The sequence below is a fragment of the Panthera onca genome, chromosome A3, assembly GCF_046562875.1.
Source record: "Panthera onca isolate mPanOnc1 chromosome A3, mPanOnc1 haplotype 2, whole genome shotgun sequence".
NCBI lineage: Eukaryota > Metazoa > Chordata > Mammalia > Carnivora > Felidae > Panthera > Panthera onca.
In genome coordinates, this window is record NC_138341.1 from 132,145,132 (window position 1) to 132,165,496 (window position 20,365).

General features: G+C 45.5%; 1 protein-coding gene and 1 long non-coding RNA gene across 4 annotated transcripts in view; one reads left to right on the forward strand and one right to left on the reverse strand.

Moving 5' to 3' along the window:
• Positions 1-870: 870 nt before the first annotated feature.
• On the reverse strand, positions 871-12,296 carry LOC132670290 (uncharacterized). Of its 2 annotated transcripts, XR_009606577.3 has the most exons (4): positions 11,974-12,296; positions 11,222-11,327; positions 10,373-10,545; positions 871-1,288 (listed from the first exon to the last, which is right to left on the reverse strand). It is a non-coding gene; the product is annotated as an uncharacterized LOC132670290 (long non-coding RNA). The 2 variants fall into 2 exon arrangements; XR_014137489.1 differs by lacking the exon at positions 11,974-12,296 and having other exon boundaries at positions 11,222-11,517.
• A 504-nt stretch (positions 12,297-12,800) lies between these two features.
• DOK5 (docking protein 5) overlaps positions 12,801-20,365 on the forward strand; it is a 150,992-nt gene continuing 143,427 nt past the window's right edge. The window contains exons 1-2 of one of the 2 annotated variants that reach the window (XM_060620671.3): positions 12,801-13,268; positions 19,692-19,799. In XM_060620671.3, coding sequence (XP_060476654.1) covers positions 13,203-13,268; positions 19,692-19,799 — 174 coding nt within the window. In that variant the 5' untranslated portion in view covers positions 12,801-13,202. The remainder of the gene's footprint in view (positions 13,269-19,691; positions 19,800-20,365) is intronic. The other variant, XM_060620679.3, reaches the window with a different exon arrangement.

The window sequence follows — 20,365 nt, forward strand, 5'->3', positions numbered from 1 at the left end:
AGAAGATTTTAAGGCTCGCAGTATTTACCTGTTTAAAATTCATAAAAATTATTTGTATTGGGGAAGAGTCTACATGTTGTGGTACGCAGGTGAAGTACTTAAGAAGGAAATCAAATATATTAAATTCATAAATACAGTTTAAAATGTTTAAAAGTGTTTAAGCTTGAAAATGAGCCAAACGTCATTCAAAGACTCTTTAGAAGTGAAGGTTGAATTCTGCAAGACTGATAAACACAATACTAATTTTTTACAGTCAAAGTTAAAAGGAAAAACCAGATTTTTTTAAACTTATTTTGGAATAAAGATTTACAGAAAGGAAAAATTGTATAGACAGGTCCCTGGTACCCCTCACCCAGTTTCTCCTGTGTGTGTGTGTGTGTGTGTGTGTGTGTGTGTGTGTGTGTTTAGCAAATAGGTTTTTTAATTTGTGAACTTCATAAATTGAATATTAACAAAATTAAATAAAAAGCAAACATCTGAATAATTTTTTCCTGTGAGTATACAGATGCAGGAGTGTCTGTGTGTATGTATATACACGTGCTCAGTCCCTTTCAGGCCACTGGAAAACTCCCACTAACAATAGCTCAGACTGGGACACACTGAGTTTGACCTGTGCTGGGGACATCCGGCTAGAGCGCTCCAGTAAATGGTAGAACATACAGATTGAGTGTGTGCTGTGCTCTGTCCATGGTGTTGCCAGCCTGCCTGCCCCCACTCACTGGCTCTGAGACCTTGGGCAAGTCTCTTAACCTCTGTACCACAGCTCTCTCACTGGTGACTATGGGTCATGACAGTTGTCCCTGCCACGCTGCGTTGCTGGTGGAACCCAGTGTGTACTCAGCACGCGTGGGCTATTGTTCTTGGACATACGGTTACAGAACTTGGGAGACAGGTCATAGTTCAGGCATGCATTTGGGGAGCATATGGCAACGGGATCGCGTCTAGAATGAGGAAGTAAGAGAGAAGTGCACCGAACCCCTAAGAACACCAGCATTTATGGCATAGCAAAAGGGGAGGGGCCTGGGGGGAAAAAACAAGCAGAAAACCAGAAGGGGCAGCCTTAGATGAGGGAAGAAACTTGATACAAAGCTATGATCACTAGGGTTGGGGACGGGCATATAGCTGAAGGTCCAGAAGCTGTCCCACAGCGGGACACTGGAGCTGGAACAGGTGTGACACTGTAGACTGATGTGCAGAGAGGGCCACTGCCAGTGGTTTCACGTAGAAATAGGTGAACCGCATTCCAACCTGCCACAGCACAGCGATTCGCCATGAATTAGGCACTTCCCTGTGAAAGCAAAACTTTAAAGCTTGTGGAAAAGCACGTTGGAAAATATTTTATGACATTAGGATCCTGAGAGGTTTCTTTAAAAAGACGCTCCCATGACCAGCTTAAAGAAATGATCGGTGAAGTTTGATTCCATTCTGTTCACGAGAAGACATCATAAAGAAAAAGAAAAGACCACCCCAGGCCAAAAGGTTTTTGTAACACTTAAAAGAAGTTGCTATCTAGAATATGTTATCTAGACTACACTAACAAGAATACAACAACACTCAACCCCACGATAACCAGAGAAAGGAACATTAAGATCTCACACTGATATCCAGAGAGAAGAGCATTCTAGCCAGAAGTGCAAAGGCCCTGAGGCAGAAACCTGGTTGGCTTGTCAAGAAGTAGTAAGAAGGCCAGTGTGCTGCATCCGCTTTGTCTATAAGCCAGGCAAAGGCAGATCAGGGTCCAGATCATTAATTTTCATGTCCTGTGATTTAATTTTGACTTAAGAGGCCAACAGGATGATTCATGAGAAAATAATTTAAAAAATTGATCATAAAGGGGACAGTACTGACTAGAGCGATCAAACTAATTTTGAGAAAGAGGGACAAAGTATAAGATGAGCTAAGTCTCTGATGTTTTAGACAATTCAAGATTTAGTTTAATTAATTGAGGCCATATTAAGCATCTGCTCAGTGCCAGGCCCTCTGTTAGGAACTGAGGATTCAAAGAGAAGAAGGAAATCTCCAGCCAGAGAAGGAGCTTCATGCCTTAGCAACTAATAAAGAGAAATGATAAACAATATAACATGTGATGTTCATAATAAACATAATGTTTACTTGTTGACTTACCATGCTCCAGACATGAGCCTTAAACACATTTTTCCTAATCTCTACAGTAATCCTACACGGTTGATATGGTCTGTTCCCAATTTGCAGATGAGAACGTAAAATACAAGAGAAATTAAGCAATTTGTTGAGAGCAGGGTTTCTCAACCATGGTGGCAATCGTGGCTGGGTAATTCTTTGTGGGGAGGATATTTAGTTAGCTTCCCTGGCCTCCACCTACTGGATGCAGATTGCCCCCCTCACCCCACAGTTATGACAGTCCAAATGTCTCCAGACAAATAGCTCCTGGGTGACAAAATTGCCCTGGTGGGGAAATACTAGTTCAGAGACAGTGTAAATAGTGAGGTGGGAATTTGAACCAAATCTGTTGGACTCCAAAGTCCATAGTTGTTGGTTGTTTTTGCTTGTTTGTTTGGACTTCTTTCTTTAGCGCCGAACACCTCTACAAACAAGTGTACCTTGAGTGCTCCATTGATGTTTAATTGTCTTCATTGAAGGCAGTGCCGTGAGATGTATTTGCCTACAAATGGCTCGCACCCGAGAAGGTACAGCAATGGCAACGCAGACGTTATTTTAGGTTTCCGCCATTCGTTCAACATCTCAGGGCACATGTAGTATCAGATAGCCTGCAGGCACTGTTTTTTGCTTTAATTTCACTCCATTCATTCATTCATTCATTCAGTCATTCATCAGTGCCAGCATCGTCCCAGGCACTGAGGCTCATAGTGGACAAGTCAGAAAGGTTCCTACTCACGCCCCGTTTTGTAGAAGGTGGGGAACAGACAGGAGGCATGCCAACCTATCATTAGACAAGAGATCTAAATTTGTCATTTAGTATTTTGCACAAAATAACAGAGTTTTATGAAGGCAAGTGATTTGGTTAGAAGAAGCATGCTAATTGGATTCAGAGGTCACGAACGGCTTCGCAGAGGAGGTGACACAAGCTGATACATAATAACAAGGAGTCAGTCATGCGAAAATCTGAGGCAGGAGTTTGCAAAGAAAGGAACAAGCAAATGCTAAGACGCTGAGGTGGGAGGGAGTTTGGTGTTTCTCGGGAACAGGAGGAAGTTCTTTGTGGATGGGAAGGAGGTGTGCAGGGGCAAGGAGTAGCTGATGTCAAGGGGGTGGATGAGGACCCAGGGGCATGTGTGACCTTGTAGGACAAGGAGGAATGGGGCTTTCATTCTACGTGCAAACGGAACATGATCTTGCTAAAGTCACTTCATAAGGAAGGACAGATGCAACCCTTTGAGCTAAAATACTAAATGCAGAGTCCTTGCATGTTCCTGCCTCTATCATTCATGGTTATATGTTTGCAGTTATTTAAATAGACTGATGTAAGAGTTACAATTTGAAGCTCAACAGGGGAAATCAAAGAAATATTTAAAATATATTAGTTTCGTTTTCATTCTCCCTGCAGAGTTTCTGCAAAACAGACTCTTTTATTGCACTTGCTCCTTAGAAGGTCTATTGAGTATTTGATTTCATAAAAAGAGCCCACAAGCAGCTATTGTTTTCAAGAATTTTGATATTGAGCGTCAATGACTGTCAGCGATTTTAGATTTTTTTTTTTTAAAAAAAGATAAGATGATGATGATCTTATTTCATATTTTAGACATAACAATTTGATGCCTATTGCTCGTAATGGGATAAAACGGAAATAATTTAGATGTCCATCAGTAGAGAGAGGAGAAAGAAGATGTGCTCCTGTCAAATGATGGAGTGTGATTCAGCAGTTTAATGAACGACATGCATCAGCTGTGCAGGTCTCCGCTAAGTTGTAGTGAGATAAGTACAGAAAAAAAAAAATACAACTTTCCCCCTGAGAGTTATTGAGATGTAATTGACATATTATGCTGCGTAAGTTTAAGGTGTACAAGTGTTGATCCGAAACATTTATATATTGCAAAATGATGGCTACCATAGCCCAGAGCGTGGTGGCTCGAGACAGCAGGGGCATGAGAGCACTTTGGGGATGAAGGCTATGTCTGTTATCCTGACTGTGGGGATGACTTCCCTGGTGTACCCGCATGTCAGGACTTACTTCACATTTTACGTATCCGCAGTTTGCTGCATGACAATTAAACCTCCCTAAAGCTTTAATAACCTCTGGTGGCCGGCCATCGACCTGAAAAGTTAAGCCAGAAGTAATTTTTCTTCCTTCCTAGTGCAGAAAGTGGTAGTGCACTCTGAAATTAGCGGCATCTTAGATTTTGTAAACTACAGCCATAAACTTAGCCTTTGATCTGAGATTCCTGCGGTGGAGCTTTATGCTACTTTCAGCTAAAAAAAAAAAAAAACGAAACTGACGAAAGAGGAAATACCAGTGGGGGATAATGTTAGGAGGACTGTGAATTTGCCTGAGGCCACGTGAAGATACCAGGATGTTCGGATTCCTCGTGGTCCCCAGTAGCTTCCTTACGGGTCACTGCGTGCCCTCAGGGTTTCTAGAACTGATCCAATCCTCGAGCAAGCCGCCCTCTGCCTTTGCCCTCGATTCCCACACTTAGCCTGGCTCGTGGCTGCCTTGCATAAAACCTACATTTCCCCACTTCCCCATCTCTTTGTAAAGCCCAGGGCATGTGACTAAGCTCTGGCCAGTGAGATAGAGGTAGAATTGCTGTGAGCAGCTAATTACAGTCACCAGCCAAAGAAAGGAGTCCCTAAATTGCCACACACACCCACCCACACCCACCCACCCCCCCCCCCCCCACACACACACAAATGTGACTGGTTTTTTTTCTTTGCCTTATAATCCACTGACACAGAAACTATGTCTTCAAAATGAAAACATTCCAGATGCAATTTCATCGTATTTTATGAGCGAAGTGAAAATCTTGCCTCTTCGGATGCCACTGCTGTCGCCTACTAATCCCCCCGGTTCCGATGCAGACGTCTTTGTCTTTGGACAAGTTGCTCAGGCTTTCTGTTTCAGGTCCCTCAGCTGTGAAAAGTGGACGATATGACAGGGCGTGGGGGTGCTGCGAGGATTAATTAGCTTTGGCCAAGCACTTCCAACCTAAGACGCTGCCCTCTTCACACATCCTATCCAGGGACTTCAACAGACTGTGGCAGTGAGGCTGGTGCCGTTTATCTCTGTTTTCCAGATCAGGTTATGAGGCCGGAGAAATTAATGGCTTGCGCAAAGTCACTCAGTGAACTAGGGGACAGCCCTGAGGAGACCCCTGGAATATTGACCTTCTAATCTGCTTGTACAAACCACTGCATGATACATGCTACATTTTGAAAAGGAGCTCTAGAAATGCCAAGGGCCTTCATCATGTACTTAGCTTCTCTCGGTCTTTTTCTCATGTGTTGGCCTAGATCTTCCTGGGTTGGCTCTGCATTGACCTACAGAGAGGAACACTCTTCTCATCAGGAAAGAAACTCAAATATCTGGAAGAGCTTAATGATCACAAGACTTTCTTTTTTTTTTTTTTTTTTTTTTGTGGTCCAGTTAAGTTCACTAGAGGCTTACGTTTGCTTTTGTGTCCTGGGTTATAAAACTCAAGATATGAGGTCCACCCGTGCAGAAAGAGTCATCCTACTTTTAAAAATTGCATTTCGATTTTTTTTAAGTTTATGTATTTATTTTGACAGAGAGCGAGAGAGAACGCGCAGGGGAGGGACAGAAAGAGAAGGCTAGAGAGAGAATCCCAAGCAGGCTCTGCGCCATCAGCACAGAGCTGACGAGGGTCGTAAACTCACCGACCGTGAGATCGTGACCTGAGCCAAAATCAAGAGTCAGACACTTAACCAGCTGAGCTACCCAGGTGCCCCTAGAATTTATTTTTATTTATTTTATTTTATTATTATTTTTTTTTAACGTTTATTTATTTTTGAGACAGAGAGAGACAGAGCATGAACGGGGGAGGGTCAGAGAGAGGGAGACACAGAATCTGAAACAGGCTCCAGGCTCTGAGCTGTTAGCACAGAGCCCGACGCGGGGCTCGAACCCACGGACTGTGAGATCATGACCTGAGCCGAAGTCGGCCGCTTAACCGACTGAGCCACCCAGGCGCCCCTATTTTTATTTATTTTAAAGCACACAGGAGAAAGTTAATCTAATACTCCCAACAACAAATAATAACCACCGCTACTATTTTACTGTAGATATATTCAACCTTGTTTAAAAAAAAAAAACAACTAAGTTTTTAAAAAACCAGACCCTACCTCATAGATCATTTATAACATACTGAGAAACCCTCTTATCCTCTGTGGCTCATCGCCCAATACTCTCTTCTCATTCTCCAAATTCCAGTTCCCCTAACCACCTTCTGTTCTAAAAGTGCCATATATTCTTCTGTCTGGGACACTGGCAGATGCTGTCCTTCTCCCCACCACCCTCTCTACCCTCCCTCAGGGGCGAGTGCCTTCTCCTTCCCTATTCCAGCTCCCTGACTTCTCCATCCCCCATCTTCCAAAGGGGTCACGTCCTGTTTCTTCATCCTTCCCCAAACAGCACCATGTAACTTTCTTCTGTGCATAATTTCACTCAAAATAATTTGAGTATTTAAAAAAACTTTTTTCATGTTTATTTTTGAGAGAGACAGAGCGTGACAGGAGAGAGGTAGAGAGAGTGGGAGACGCAGAATCCGAATCAGGCTCCAGGCTCCAAGCTGTCCGCACAGAGCCCGACGTGGGGCTCGAACTCATGAACCGTGAGATCATGACCTGAGCCAAAGTCGGATGCACAACCACCTGAGCTACCCAGGCGCCCCGAGTATTTTCTTAAAGGCTTGTATTCCTGGTGCATTGTCACCTCTACAAGCTCAGTCTGGTTTTTTCTGTCTGCTTCATTGGCTCCTCAGTGCCTCGCCAGCCTGGCTCAGATAATATTTGTTGGATGAACGAATAAGAGGGGGATGTCTTTTATATCCATTTTAATGGTTTTGATACGGGTTTGTAACCCATTGCTAAATGTGACTCTTCCTATTGACTCAATTTCAGCAGAAACCTCAAAAGCCCAGTGGGGGAAACTTATAGAAAACATTCTAAAGCAAGGTGCTGGACTATCTGTGCAGAAGTTGCAAAAAGAGAGTTCAAAACCATTTTGTCTGCAATAGTTGATCATGTACCGCCAGCCTAAATAAGACGCTGTGGTTCAAGAGTTTGAAGAGGCTGGTTCTTTGGCAGAGAGCTGCTTTTCTCCTGCCCATGAGACAAGGAAGGGAGGGCTTTCCCCTTACTTTATAGCAAGGGAGCGATTTTCAAGAGAATCACTTAGAAGGCTAGAAGTGAGTCGTCTCAAGTACCGGGGACACAAGGACTGGTGTTAGACCCATTCCTTAATATTCAGAAGGTGAAGGCCTGGAGTCAACTAGTTGCCTTGACTCACGACAGAGCTAAAAGCAGTGGGTGCCCCGGGAGTGGGCTCATCATTCACTGGCAGGGCCAACACCGAGTGAGTTTTTCCTCTGGCCGGGGATGGCTTGTCTTAGAATAGATCCACCAACAGAACCACCTGGAAGGGCCAAAACCCTGGAGCATGAGACCCTGGGGTGGAGTAAAGAGCAGCCAGACAGAGAAGAAAGAGCTCTTAGCATCTCTAAGGAACTCACAAAAGCTCTGTGAGAGAAAGAGCAAATATTATATACCTGTTGCCCAGAGGTCATCTACTCCAAGGCAAAACTTGCCCGTGGGGAGCCTGAGTCGGGGAGGCTCAGCCGGTGAAGCCTCTGACTCTTGATTTTGACTCCGGTCATGGTCTCTGGGTTCATGAGTTCCAGCCCCCAGTGGGGTACAGACAGTGCGGAGCCTGCTTGGGATTGGGATTCTCTCTCTCTCTCTCTCTCTCTCTCTCTCTGCCCACACACCCCACCCCCACCTCCCTCTCTCTCCCTCTGTCAAATTAAAAAAATAAACTTAAGAAAAGTACTTAAAAAAACCTCTCCTGTGTTCTAGCCTTTCCTTCTCCCCTCGAGCTCCAGTCTCCTGGAAGCCAGAAGCCCGTAGTCATTATGGAGGAGAGGAGGCAGGTCAGAAAATCAGTGAAGAAGCCATTCCCAACCCCCAAGCTCCTAGTTCCCAACTGGGGTAAGGGACAAAACCTAATTTGAATGATATTCAGTGTGATATGGCTATTAGGCTGAAATGGACTCTTCATTACCTAGTAGTAGCCCAAAACGCCAGAGACCTTCCGGAGATTTCATTCGGGTTGAGAAAAATAACTTTTCAATAAGCAAAGTTTAGTGGACCTGCTTCCATGTAAAATATATATGTAGATGCATACGTTTTATATTAACACATGTCTCTATGAAGTTAAGATAAATATACATACTGTCATAAATACCACTGCTGTGAGTATTCCTGTAACTAAATCTTTGTGCCTTCGCATGCATTTCCAGAACTGGATAAGCAATTACAAAAGTTTAAAAATTTTGGATAGATATCATGCTCCAAAACAGTTGTATCAATTGATATAAATTCACATTCTCGGGGCGACTGGGCGGCTCAGTCGGTTAAGCCTCCGACTTAGCTCAGGTCATGATCTCACGGCTTGTGGGTCCCGGCCCTGCATTGGGCTCTGTGCTGACAGCTCCGAGCCTGGAGCCTGCTTCGGATTCTGTGTCTCCCTCTCTCTCTCTCTGCCCCTCCCCTGCTTGTGCTCTGTGTCTGTCTGTCTGTCTCTCTCTCAAAAATAAACGTTAAAAAATTTAAAAGCATTTACATTCTCAGCGGAAGCTTCATTTCTCTCTCCTTAAAGACTTTTGGGTGCCAGGTCTTTAGAAGCAGATTTTTTCGATGGTCTCACCATTTCCGGTTCAGTCCCTCCTAATCTATTTTTTGTTCATCAGACAGAATAATATTTTAAAACTATAACTTTGCTGTATTCGGCTTTCTCCAGTGCCCTTGGCTCTAGCTGGGACACGCTTCCCTGATGATTCCCGTAGCTTCTGCCCATCGTTCCTGTCTTAGCTTGAATGTCACCTCCTCTGAGAAGTCTTCCTTGACTCTTTCTTACCGAAAGTAAGGCTGCTCATTACTCCCCACGTAGCACAACACTCATGTTCTTTTTGCTATCAGCTATAGCTATTTATAAGCTGTTTATCTGCTTATTTTTTTCTCTCTCTCCTACTGGGTATAAGTTCCATGGGGATAGGGATTTTGTTTGTCTTTGTGGGGTGTGTGTGTGTGTGTGTGTGTGTGTGTGTGTGTGGCAATCTCTGCCCATAGCAGGTGCTCAGTCATTATTTGTTGGATGCAGGAAGGAAGCAAGGAAGCAATGAGTAACAGAAGCAGCTCTGTTCCCAGGTTTCCTTCTACCTGATTTCTGTGTCATCTTGCAAGTCGTCTTCCTTTAGGTGGGGAAGGACTGGTGGAGGGGGACCTGGCAGGACAGCAAACAACCTCTCTCCTTAGTGATAGCCGACTCATTTTTATTAGCACTGGCTTACCTTGCCAGAGGAAAGGCTGCCCGTTTCTGCGACTCTCCCACTGAGAGCAGCAGGCAGTGGGGCCAAAGCTCAGGCTATTTTTGGTAAAGATATTGGACAAGTGCCATTTCAGCCTCTGCCTTGGTCCTTTGTGGTAGCTGGTGTAGGTACAACCTTTTTGGGCGAGGCGTGGGAACCCATCACGTACCTACCCTGGAAAAGTTGCAGAAGCCTCTGAATTTCTGCACATAGTTTTCTGTCCCAAAGAGCTTTGTAATAATAATAATAATGATAATAATAATAATAATAATAGCAATAATAATCATTGGTTGAATGGAGTACAGAGGAAATGGTATGAGTTGTTCATGTTTCAAGCTACAGTGGGTTTCCACTCTGAATATATTGGAGTAGGGAAATTTGGGATTAATTTCTGGCTCTGCAGTGCGATCGTTACAGTCTTCTGTTTCAATTCGTGACACAGTTTTGTTTCATATCAACAAGATGCCCAAATAGGAGAGAAGTACTACCATGTGGAATTCATTTTGATCTCGCATTCATTTCATTTTAATGCAATGAACTATTACTCTCCCACCTCAGACCCACACCGGGAGAAGGGGATAACGTATACTCAAGATCAATATGATGATCACTGTTGGCAGAAGGGAGTGTGGATGCTGAGGAAACAGAAATAGATGCTACAAATAAGAAGCGTGAAGTGTTGGAAACTGAGTTAAAAATAGGGATTGCAATAATGATTTTTTTTTATATCAGCCTTATCCCCAATGAAACTGAATTGTGTGGGACTGTATGTCCATTTGGCAGTGTATAGTTGTGTGAGTTGTGCACTGTGCAACTCTGTAAGCACTACTTACATTGCGTATCTCTGAATGCCTCCTTTCCTCTTCTGCCGTGGTTGTGTATTACACATTTTGGACAAATGCAAGCGGCTGTTCATCCTGTGAATACTACAGTCTGTGTACTTTCCATGTTTCACAGTTTGACTTAACCAAAACCAAACGAATAAAACTGTATTCTGGGTTCATTCCTGCAATTAAAAAAAAAATCACTTGTCTCTTCACAGCTAGTTTGATATTTTCCTTTTTTTTTTTTTAATTTTTGGGGGAGGGCAGAGAGAGAGGGAAAGAGAATTTTAAGGTGAGAGCAGAGAATTATAAACTGAGCACATAATCTCACAATTGTGAGATTATGACCTGAGCCGAAATCAAGAGTCAGACACTTAACTGACTGAGCCCCCCAGGCGCCCCTAGTTTGATATTTTCTAGTTTGATTCTAGTTTTCTCACATCTAGCTTAATTATTTATGGATGTCAATTATACTCAACATTAATTACCATGGGATGGATTTCTCAGTTTCAGGTTTTGTCAGTAATTATTTCTTTTATCTTGAGCCATTCACTTCTAGGTCCTTATGCCTCAATTCCTTCATTCTTTGTTTCTATGATACTGTTGATTTGGTCTACAAATGATGTGTTGGACAAATGCCTTCCACGAATACATTTATTTCATGGCAACCATGGACACTATTTTTTTTTTTTTTAAGTTCTAAGCCTTCAAAAAGAACTCTCCAAATGATTTTTATCATTTCATCCTTCTTTGGCGAGAGATGCAAACTTAAAACATCATTTGTATCAAAGAGCAACATGATGACAGAGTTAATGATTTACCATATAGCACAAAGAGTTCCCCTCCCGGAATATTTACTTTTCGACTGTCCCAACTCGGTCTCAGTCCTCCTATGACACATTCTTGGGTGATTCTCTTCTGTACCTGACACTCACCAAACCAAAATGACTAAAAGCTCATGTTCCTGGTGAGAAAGGAAAGATTCACATAATCTTAGAGTTGAAAGGTCTTCAAATCTTATCAAGTCAAATAGTCTACTCAATAAATGAACCCTCTTCCCCGCAGCTCTGATCAGAGATCATCCAGCCTTGGTTTGGTCACCTCCAGGGAGCAACTGTCCATTTCTGATGCTGTCTTTTTACCTTTGTGGAGAGGGCAAATGATGAGAAAGATCTTCCTTGGAAAGGAGGGAAGCTCCCGCCCTCATGACATCTACACTCCAGAAGGGCTATAATAGGACAGTGTTGACCGCAAAGTGGGTGTCACACACCTCTCCCTTCACACACCTCTCCTTGTCCTGTGGGACCTGGGGCAAGTCTTCCTCTGCCAGGGCTTTAGTTTCCATAAAATGCAGGATAATACGTATCTCGTTATTCCTTTAACAGGATTAGGACAATGCCTAGCAGGCTGGTGCCCAATAAATGTCAGTGGGTATGAACTCAAGCATGCTTCAGGAGGGTGGTGCAGTCAGGGGCAGTGAGTGTAGAATCTGCTCCCCTTTCAATCTTATTCTAGAGGCAGTATCCCTTAAGGGTTATGAGGGTGAGCTCTATTGCTAGACTACTGGGGCACAAATATGGGCCTGGCATTTACATAAGGAGGGGACCTACCTCATGAGGAACAGGGGAGTTGAAGTGAGGCAATCCGTGCTTAGGGTTTAGAGCCATGCCTGGCACTAAGAATTTATCAGGCACCTGCTCTGGGCTAGGCTTTGGGGGTACACATATGAATGAGGCCAGGTGTCAGCCCCTGGGTAACTTACATTCAGGCGGGAAAGCCAGGCTCACCCAAGGAAAATGTGGCAAATGATATCACCGAGGGCTGGGTCCAGGGTGCCAAGGAAACCCGAGGAAGCTCAAACGTAGCTTAAGCCAGGGCAATATCCCTCCCCTCCTTTGCCAAGGTCAAGGCAAACCATGGCAACACCGCCTCCCCAGACACCGGCACCAGGAGGTAGAAATCAGCCCTGCTCGGGAAGGGGATGGGGCTGAAGGGAGGGGCGGGGTCGGCGGCGGCCGTGAAAAAGTGAAATTTCCTCTCCTCCGAAAATCGGCCACCGGAGCGGGAAGAGGGGGCGCGTTATCTCCGCGGGCCGTCAGCGAGGTGCGGGGGCGGGCTGGGGCGCGCCCGGGGTCCCGGAGGAGGGGAGGGATCGCAAAGGGGGGCGGGGCGGGCCAGGTGGGCGGGAGAGGAGGGGAGGGGGTGCGAGCGCCTCCGAGTGTGTCCGCCTGCGGGTGGCCGCGGCCCGGCGCGCGGACCCACGCGGCTCCGCCTCTTGGGGGTGGGGGGGGGGATCCACCCGTCCGCCGTCCTCCTCCTCGTCCCCCTCCTCCTCCCGCCGCTCCTCCCCTCCTCGTCCCCCTCCTCCTCCCGCCGCTCCTCCCCCGGGGGGGGGCCCACCCCTCCGCCGTCCTCCTCCTCCTCCTCCTCGTCCCCCTCCTCCTCCCGCCCCTCCTCCTCTCTCCCCTCCTCCCCCCACCCCCTCCCCCGGGGCCCGCGAAGAGGCAGGGCTGGAGCCCTGAGCAGCCGCCGCTCCTCCTCCTCCAGGCTGGCGGATGAGTCAGCTGACGCCGGCGCTCCAGCCTCGCCTCGCGGCGCTGCGCTCCCCGCGCTCCCCCGAAGTGGCTGCGAGCCGGCCGCCCACTTTCGGGGCTTGGGGGACCGAGTGATGCGCGCCTGCTGAGGCCACGCCGAGCCGCCGCCGCCGCAGCTTCGCCGGGTCAACTTTCCCCCCGCCCCCCCCCCCCCCCCCACGCCGCCTCCTGACCCGGCCCTTGACCCGCCCCAGAGCCACCTCGGGTGCGTGCGCTTGGGTGAGGGGGGTCACCGGCTGCCCGGGATGGCTTCCAATTTTAATGACATAGTGAAGCAAGGGTACGTGAGGATCCGGAGCAGACGCCTGGGGGTGAGTATCGACCCTCCCCCCCCCCCCCCCTTCTTCCCTTTTCGCTGCTCGCGCGTCCAATTGTCTCCCTCGGTCGCCAGCATCCCTGGAGGCTGGAAGGAGGTCCCCCGGCCGCGCCGGCGAACTGCCCCCGTGGCTGTCTCAGCCCCGATGCGCCTCTCCGGCGGCTGCCCCTGGGAGGCCGGGTCTAGGCGTGTCACGGAGCTATCTTTATCTCTCGGGCGTCTCGGCTTTCCGACGGTGGCCGAGTGTGCGGCTTCAGTGGCCACTGGAGCCCGTCTCCTGGAAATAAATATTTCTCGGTAGCCAAGGGAGTTAGAGCGGAGAGGCCGGCCGGGGGTGCTGAGCCCGCCCGAGGCCCCCGGTGTCCCCCCCCCCCCCCCTTTGCCACTCGCCGCCAACTTAACTTTTCCGGGGGATGGGCGGCTGGCTCAGAAAAGAGGGCAGGCGCCCTCGGTGCCAACAGGGTCAGAGCCCCTCCGACCCCCACCCGGCGGGCCCCGCATCCCGGACAACGACCCGCCTCTGACCCAGGTGTTGGCACAGGCGGCGTGGCCTGGCCGGCCCGGGGTGGATTTCCTCTGGTCCTCAGCCCGGGTGGCGGATTTCTGTTGCTGGAATACACAGCGGGAGCCCAGCGGGAAGGTTCTCTAGGGTGGAACCCGATACCTGCCACAGAGGAAGTGCTCCCTAAACGCGTAGCACAGGATGAATGAACCCGAGGGCACCTGTAGGGGACAGATGCTGGCATAGGGATGGCTTCCCCCCCCCCCCCAAAAAAAAACTCTCTCTCTTTTGCCCCCTTTCCCTTGCTCGCCGTGGCTAGGGCTTCAGAGAGAACTCCTTCTGCTTCTCTTTGAGACTGAGTGTTGATGAAGGAAATTCTCCAGAGACGGGGGAGCACACTGGAATGATTTTTTTACCCCCTGATTTCAGGCTGCCTCCTTTCTCTTTGCCTTGTGTCCAGTACCGTCGCTGTTTTTGTTTGTTGTGTGTGTTTGGGTGGCCGGGTTCGGGTGGGGGAGGGGCAGAAAGTTTACTTTAGTAATGTCTGAAATGATAATATCAGCAATGATGTGCAGTGACCACACTGGGAGTTACAGTGAGAAACCGAATGTCTTTCTCTACAAATCTGTGTCATTGGCACCTTTCTCTTACTTGGTCTTCAAGTTTTTTACGTGCCAGATAATTTTACTGAAAATTGAAAAGGAATTTCGCAGTGGTAATCAGCTAGGGAGGATGGTAGGAAACATCTGTAATTATTAAAAACTCTTGCCTGCTTGGTTTGACCCTTTGCTTTCTTGCTTGCTTTCTTTTTTTTTTTTTCCCCCTGCCGGTTACCATGTTTTAGCAATTATGTCCCGTGTTATTGTGAGTATATACATCTATAATTACGAAGAAATGTAACCGAGCTAACTGGTCTCTGTCAGCCCTATGCAAGTTTCCTTGATCTTTTCTGCTATGCAAATATCATCATCAGCAGGGGCAACGATTGTTAGGGTGCTTAACCTAGTGACTCCCGGCCAAAGGCAAGAGATAGTAGGAGCTTTATATTTTTGATGACCTTATGGGCCAGCCGAGTTGTTGCCATTTTTAAGGGAGCATTAAGACATGCAGTTCTAATTTTAGATTTACTCCCTCATGTCAGTTGAGGAAATTGATAAGAGACATCCATTCTGTGTTGGGGAGCATTCCAAATGGTAGAAGACATGCATTATTAATGCGCAAAGTGTGAATTATTCATAAGGATCGGAGTTTATGCCAAATTGTGACACGTGGTGATTTATTTGAAAGACTAGTTACCATAACTTTCTAGTTTATGGTAATTGAGATTATTTTCTATATTATTACAGCTGACATAATATGGTCCTATATGTGTGCCAATGTTTACAGACAGATATTCGAAGCAGAAGGAAAGGAAATAAAGTTGAGTTTGTATTCATTTTATATTTTACAGTACATTGGGTGCCAGTGAGAAGTCTACTTTTCTAGGATTTATTCATTCTGTCTGTGTTAATACTCGAGTAGAGTTTAGAATATCTATGCAATGATGGTTATTGCTCATGGAAAGGTCAAAGATACCATCAACAAAACCCGGTCTTCTTTATTAACACCGGTTTTATCACCAGTTAATTTTTTTAAGTGATTTGATGATGTAATTTATTCGTATGAACTAAAGAGGCTGATTCCACAGTTGCCAGAAAACACCGCGAACTCAAGTTTTCATGGAGCCTGCAAGCAATGGGGGAGAGCGCTTCCGGGAAATGCATAGAGACCCTCTGTCTAGAGTGAGAAGTGTTCGCGGTATTAGTCCAGGCTGCACATAGCCTAGAATGACACGTAGCATGTGTAAGTCTCAGCCGGCACTTGGGCATTAGGTCTGGTACAGAGTAGGCACTTCTACGTGCATGTTGGACTAAAGGGTGATGCGTGACTTTGCAATTCAAAAGCTTCTTGACGAACTAATATGACATAGTAGTTTCATTAATGGAATCCAGCCAAGTGTGTGTGGATTAGAACCATGTTTGGGAGGGTTTATAATTAAACAAGAAAACACCATTTCATGGTGAGCAGCTGTTCTGCTAAGGAATGCTCCCTCAGATTGGGAAAAGGAGGAAAGAGAGCCAATTTTGCTTCTATTACTCGTTAGCTCCATGGCCTTGACCTCTTTTATCCTCAGTTTTCTAATCTATGCAATGAACACGGTTTCGTAATGTTGGGAACATCGACTAAGATGATATCTATGAAAATCTAATGAGAGTATAGCATTGATCCTGATTAAAATATCTGTTTGGTACAAGCAAAGGTGAGTTAGGGTTGGTGGAAGGATGGGGGATTGTAGATATCTTTCTGTCTAAAAGTGTCGCATAAATGGTTTTTCAGTTCTAGATGGTTTCATTGGGTGAAGTTTTTACAAATTCCATAGATTTAAGTGATTTTACAATGGGACAGGAGACATTTTAAGACCGTCTCCATTCAAATGGACCAAAGATAAGCGCTCACTTTTAGTTGAGATCTTCTGTAGTTGAAGTGATTAAGCAATCATTGTATGTATAGACTTACTTTTTTCTGTAAACATCAAAAAGGTTAATGAAATTCAACTCATTTAACTCGAAAGTCTCAGTATCTTCGTATCTCATACCTTCATCTACGTTGTTCATGGAGATCTCAAGCTGTGCTCGGGATACTGTGTTTGTTGAGGAATGTCTGTGCCACAATTTGGGGGGCTTTGGCGGTGTGGGGGCGGGGAGGAAACAGTTGTCTACGCTTATCTGGCTAATCCACAAAAGGCACTAAAAATTTTATTCTTAGCAGGGTGGCGAATCAGGCGATTTGCACATCATTAACCTGACTAAGTGTGTGGCTTAGACGGTATCCTATGACTCTCTTCACTTGGTTTCTTCTTTTGCAACCGAGAGAATTTCTAATCAGTAATTGCCATGTAAGCCTCAGAGTTTAAATTCAGACCTGTTCACTCATCTACATGCAGTCTCTCGATCACTCGCCTTTAAATACATTCTGGATGTTCTTGTACATCAGGAGCTTCTTCTCCTGTCTAGCCTGCATCCCTACCTAGACGTCTAAGACTCTTCAAACTTAATACATCCAAACCCTTGATTGTTTCATCCAGACTGGCTTCTCCCGGAGTCTGCAACTCAGCCACTAGAGGTCCCAAAATTTTAGTTGCCCTGGTAAAAATGAATCCAGTAGGCAAGCAAATGGCAAACGAGCAAACTTCGGGCACATTTCTGTCTCCTTTTATCTCCTTCTGACAACCAGTCCATCAGGAGATCCTGTGGGCTCTGTCTTTGAAATATATCTGCATTCTGTGTCACATATTATCCACCCCTTCCACCCTGGTCCAAGTCCCCATCATCGCCTCCCTGTAATGTTATAATAATCTCCTAATTTGTCTCCCTGCCTGCTCAGACCACCAGTCCCTTTCCATGCAATTCATGGGAAGAGACTTACCTTGGGCTTGAAGTTCCTGTGCTGACTGAGAACCCTTTCTCCTGCTGTTCCCTCTGCTTGGAATGCTGTTCCCCCAAGTATGGATTCCCCCTTCCTGGATGGCTTCCTTATCTCCTTCAGTCTTTCTTCAAATGCCACTAGCTCACTGAGGCCTTCCAGATCCTTAATTTTATTTGTTGCCTCCTCCTTCCCACCCAAATCCTTCCATTGCTTCTCTCTAGACTTATCATCCCCTCACGTACTGGTGTGTTGATTTTATGTGTTGATTGCCTGTATCCCCCAAATAGCACAGGAGGCTCCATGAGGGCTGTGACTTCTCTATCTTTTAATTAGAGCTGAATCCCAGTGCTGGAATGGTGTGTAGCACTTTATCAGCAGTCTTCTTGATGAAGATTTATTGAGCAAATGAATGAATGAATCCATTAGTGCAAACTGGCTTAAGAGCATACACTCTGACATGAGACTGTTAAAATCCTATTCAGCGACTGATTATGTGACTTTCTGGTGAATTTCTTAACATGTGCGAGCCTCAGTCTTCTGCAAAAATAAGGATACTCATAATACCCACCTGAAAGATGATCCTTACAGAGGTCTTAACACAATGGTTTGACACAGCGGAAACCTAATTAACGTTTCTTTCTTTTTATTTATTTATTTATTTATAATTTTTTGTTTGTTTGTTTGTTTTTTTTGTTTTTTTTTTTTTTTTACTTTGGACAGAGACAGAGTGCGAGCATGAGCTGGGGAGGGGCAGAGAGAGAGGGAGACACAGAATCTGAAGCGGGCTCCAGGCTCCAAGCTGTCAGCACAGAGCCCGACGCGGAGCTTGAACTCACGAGCCGTGAGATCATGACCTGGGCCGAAGTCGGACGTTCAACCGACTGAGCCACGTAGGCGACCCCCTAATTAATGTTTCTTCCTCATCTTTCTCACTAACAGTGCTGTTAGGGACGATGATGGTTAGGTGGTTATTATGTTTTCTGTTTCTACTGCAATAAGCTTTCATTCTCCAAGAACTTGCTGTTTAGTTTGGAAAACAAACTTAATACCTGTGCAACAATTACTGTACAAGCACAAATATTGGTTGGCAGTGAGGCTAGGTATAGAAAGAATATTTGCCTTTGTAAGATTTTTCACAAGCCTTAGATAAATGACAGAGGTAACCAGGGACAGAGAAACCCCTCTCCATGGAACTTCAGTTTGAATGAGCTCATCAGACGAGGGGGAATTTCTGTTAATTTGGGGATCTTTCTCTTGGACGGCCGAGAACGGATTTGAAAAATTGGTTAGTTAATGGCCAGATTTTAGGCAGAATATTTCCTTACTCTTTTATTTCCCTATTTGCCCAGATCCACTATGCCCAAGCAGCTGTAATATTTAGGGTTTGGGGATCCCTAGGTGATTCATAGAGAATCCACCGTTTTTATGGTACCTGGACAGAGTTATGGTCATAATATCAACATTCAGCCATTCAGTGAGATACACGGAGCACTGTTTTTCTTCCTCAGGAGAAAGAGGTTCAACTCTGCAGTAGTGCAATTCGCGGTCCTATACACTGGATACACACGCCTAAGTCAGGACCACTCAGTGTCCCCATGTGAATCCATTTCTACGGCTTCTGTGTCAGAAGTGCTTTTCAGCTGGTATTTTAGTCATCTTTATTTGATGGGCCGGGTGGATGTTATGATTAATTATGCATAAACCAACCTTTCATCCTCCTCCTTAAAACTGAATTAAGCAAAGAACGGCCAATTTAGTGACTTGGTATGTAGGCATAAACCGGATTCCTGATGTGATGATTCCCCCCCTACATCTGCCAATGTATTTTTTTTATCATATACATTCATTGACTAGAAATATTTATTTTTCAAGTAGCTTTGTAATTTTTATGGAAAATCCTTAAGAATTTAGTTTTCATTTGGGGCTGTATTTGATTTCATTTTTTTTTTTTAATCATTTGTCACATATTTATTGAGTGCATGCTAGTGTTAAGATCAGGGTAAACCATCAAGAGGTCCAGTCTCCATCCTGAAGGCCTGACAGTCTATTTTTGGACTTGTATTGGTTTTTTTTTTAATTTTTTTTTAACATTTTAATTTATTTTTGAGAGAGAGAGAGAGAGACAGAGCACAAGCGGGGGAGGGGCAGAGAGTGAGAGGGAGACACAGAATCCGGAGCAGGCTGGAGCTGTCAGCACAGAGCCTGAGGCAGGGCTCAAACCCACACCATGAGATCATGACCTGAGCTAAAGTTGGACGCTTAACCGACTGAGCCACCCAGGCGCCCCTGGACTTGTATTGTTAACACGAGGTTAATATATTCACTGTACTTGAGGGTGAATTAGTCTGAGCAACAGGTCAAATATTGAAGTGCAGCGATCTGTGCAGAAATCTCCCCGTTCTGTTTTTGTGAAACGAGGGAGGTCAAATTTGATTTTCCTCTTACTTCAAGGAATTTGATTCGAGTTGGGTGGAAATAAAGCCTTTGGATATTCTAAGCCAGGAAGAGATTATGCTTCCCTCCTGCAACCCGTGTTCCTCTGTAATTCAAAATGAAATTGTGAGTTTAGAAATGCCACGGATATGTGTGAATGTTGAAGTTAAAATAGCTTCTTTCTAGAATGTAGATGGCTAAATTTTGAGTAAGTATCGGGAAGCTGATCTTTGCTGAGTAGTTGGGGGACTGTCTTTATTTTACTAGTGTTCTAAGCCTCTCTTCACGCCCTGGTTGCCAGAGAACATAAATGTTAGCTTGTGTGTACTGTGTTCATGAGTGGAGTCCTTTAAGTAAGCTCTGGGATAGAGTGCAGGTGACCTTCCTGGGGTGGTGCTTCATAACTTTGATCAGATTCTTTGGAGGTCTGGACCACCCTGCCCACCATTTCCACAAGATTAAGACCCTGCCCACAATTTCCACAAGATTAAGAACCACTGTCTCATTTTTTAATTTTTTTTTTAATGTTTTTATTTATTTTTGAGACAGAGAGAGACAGAGCATGAGCAGGGGAGGGGCAGAGAGAGAGGGAGACACAGAATCCGAAGCAGGCGCCAGTCTCCGAGCTGTTGGCACAGAGCCTGACGCGGGGCTCGAACCCACGAACCGCAAAACCATGACCTGAGCCGAAG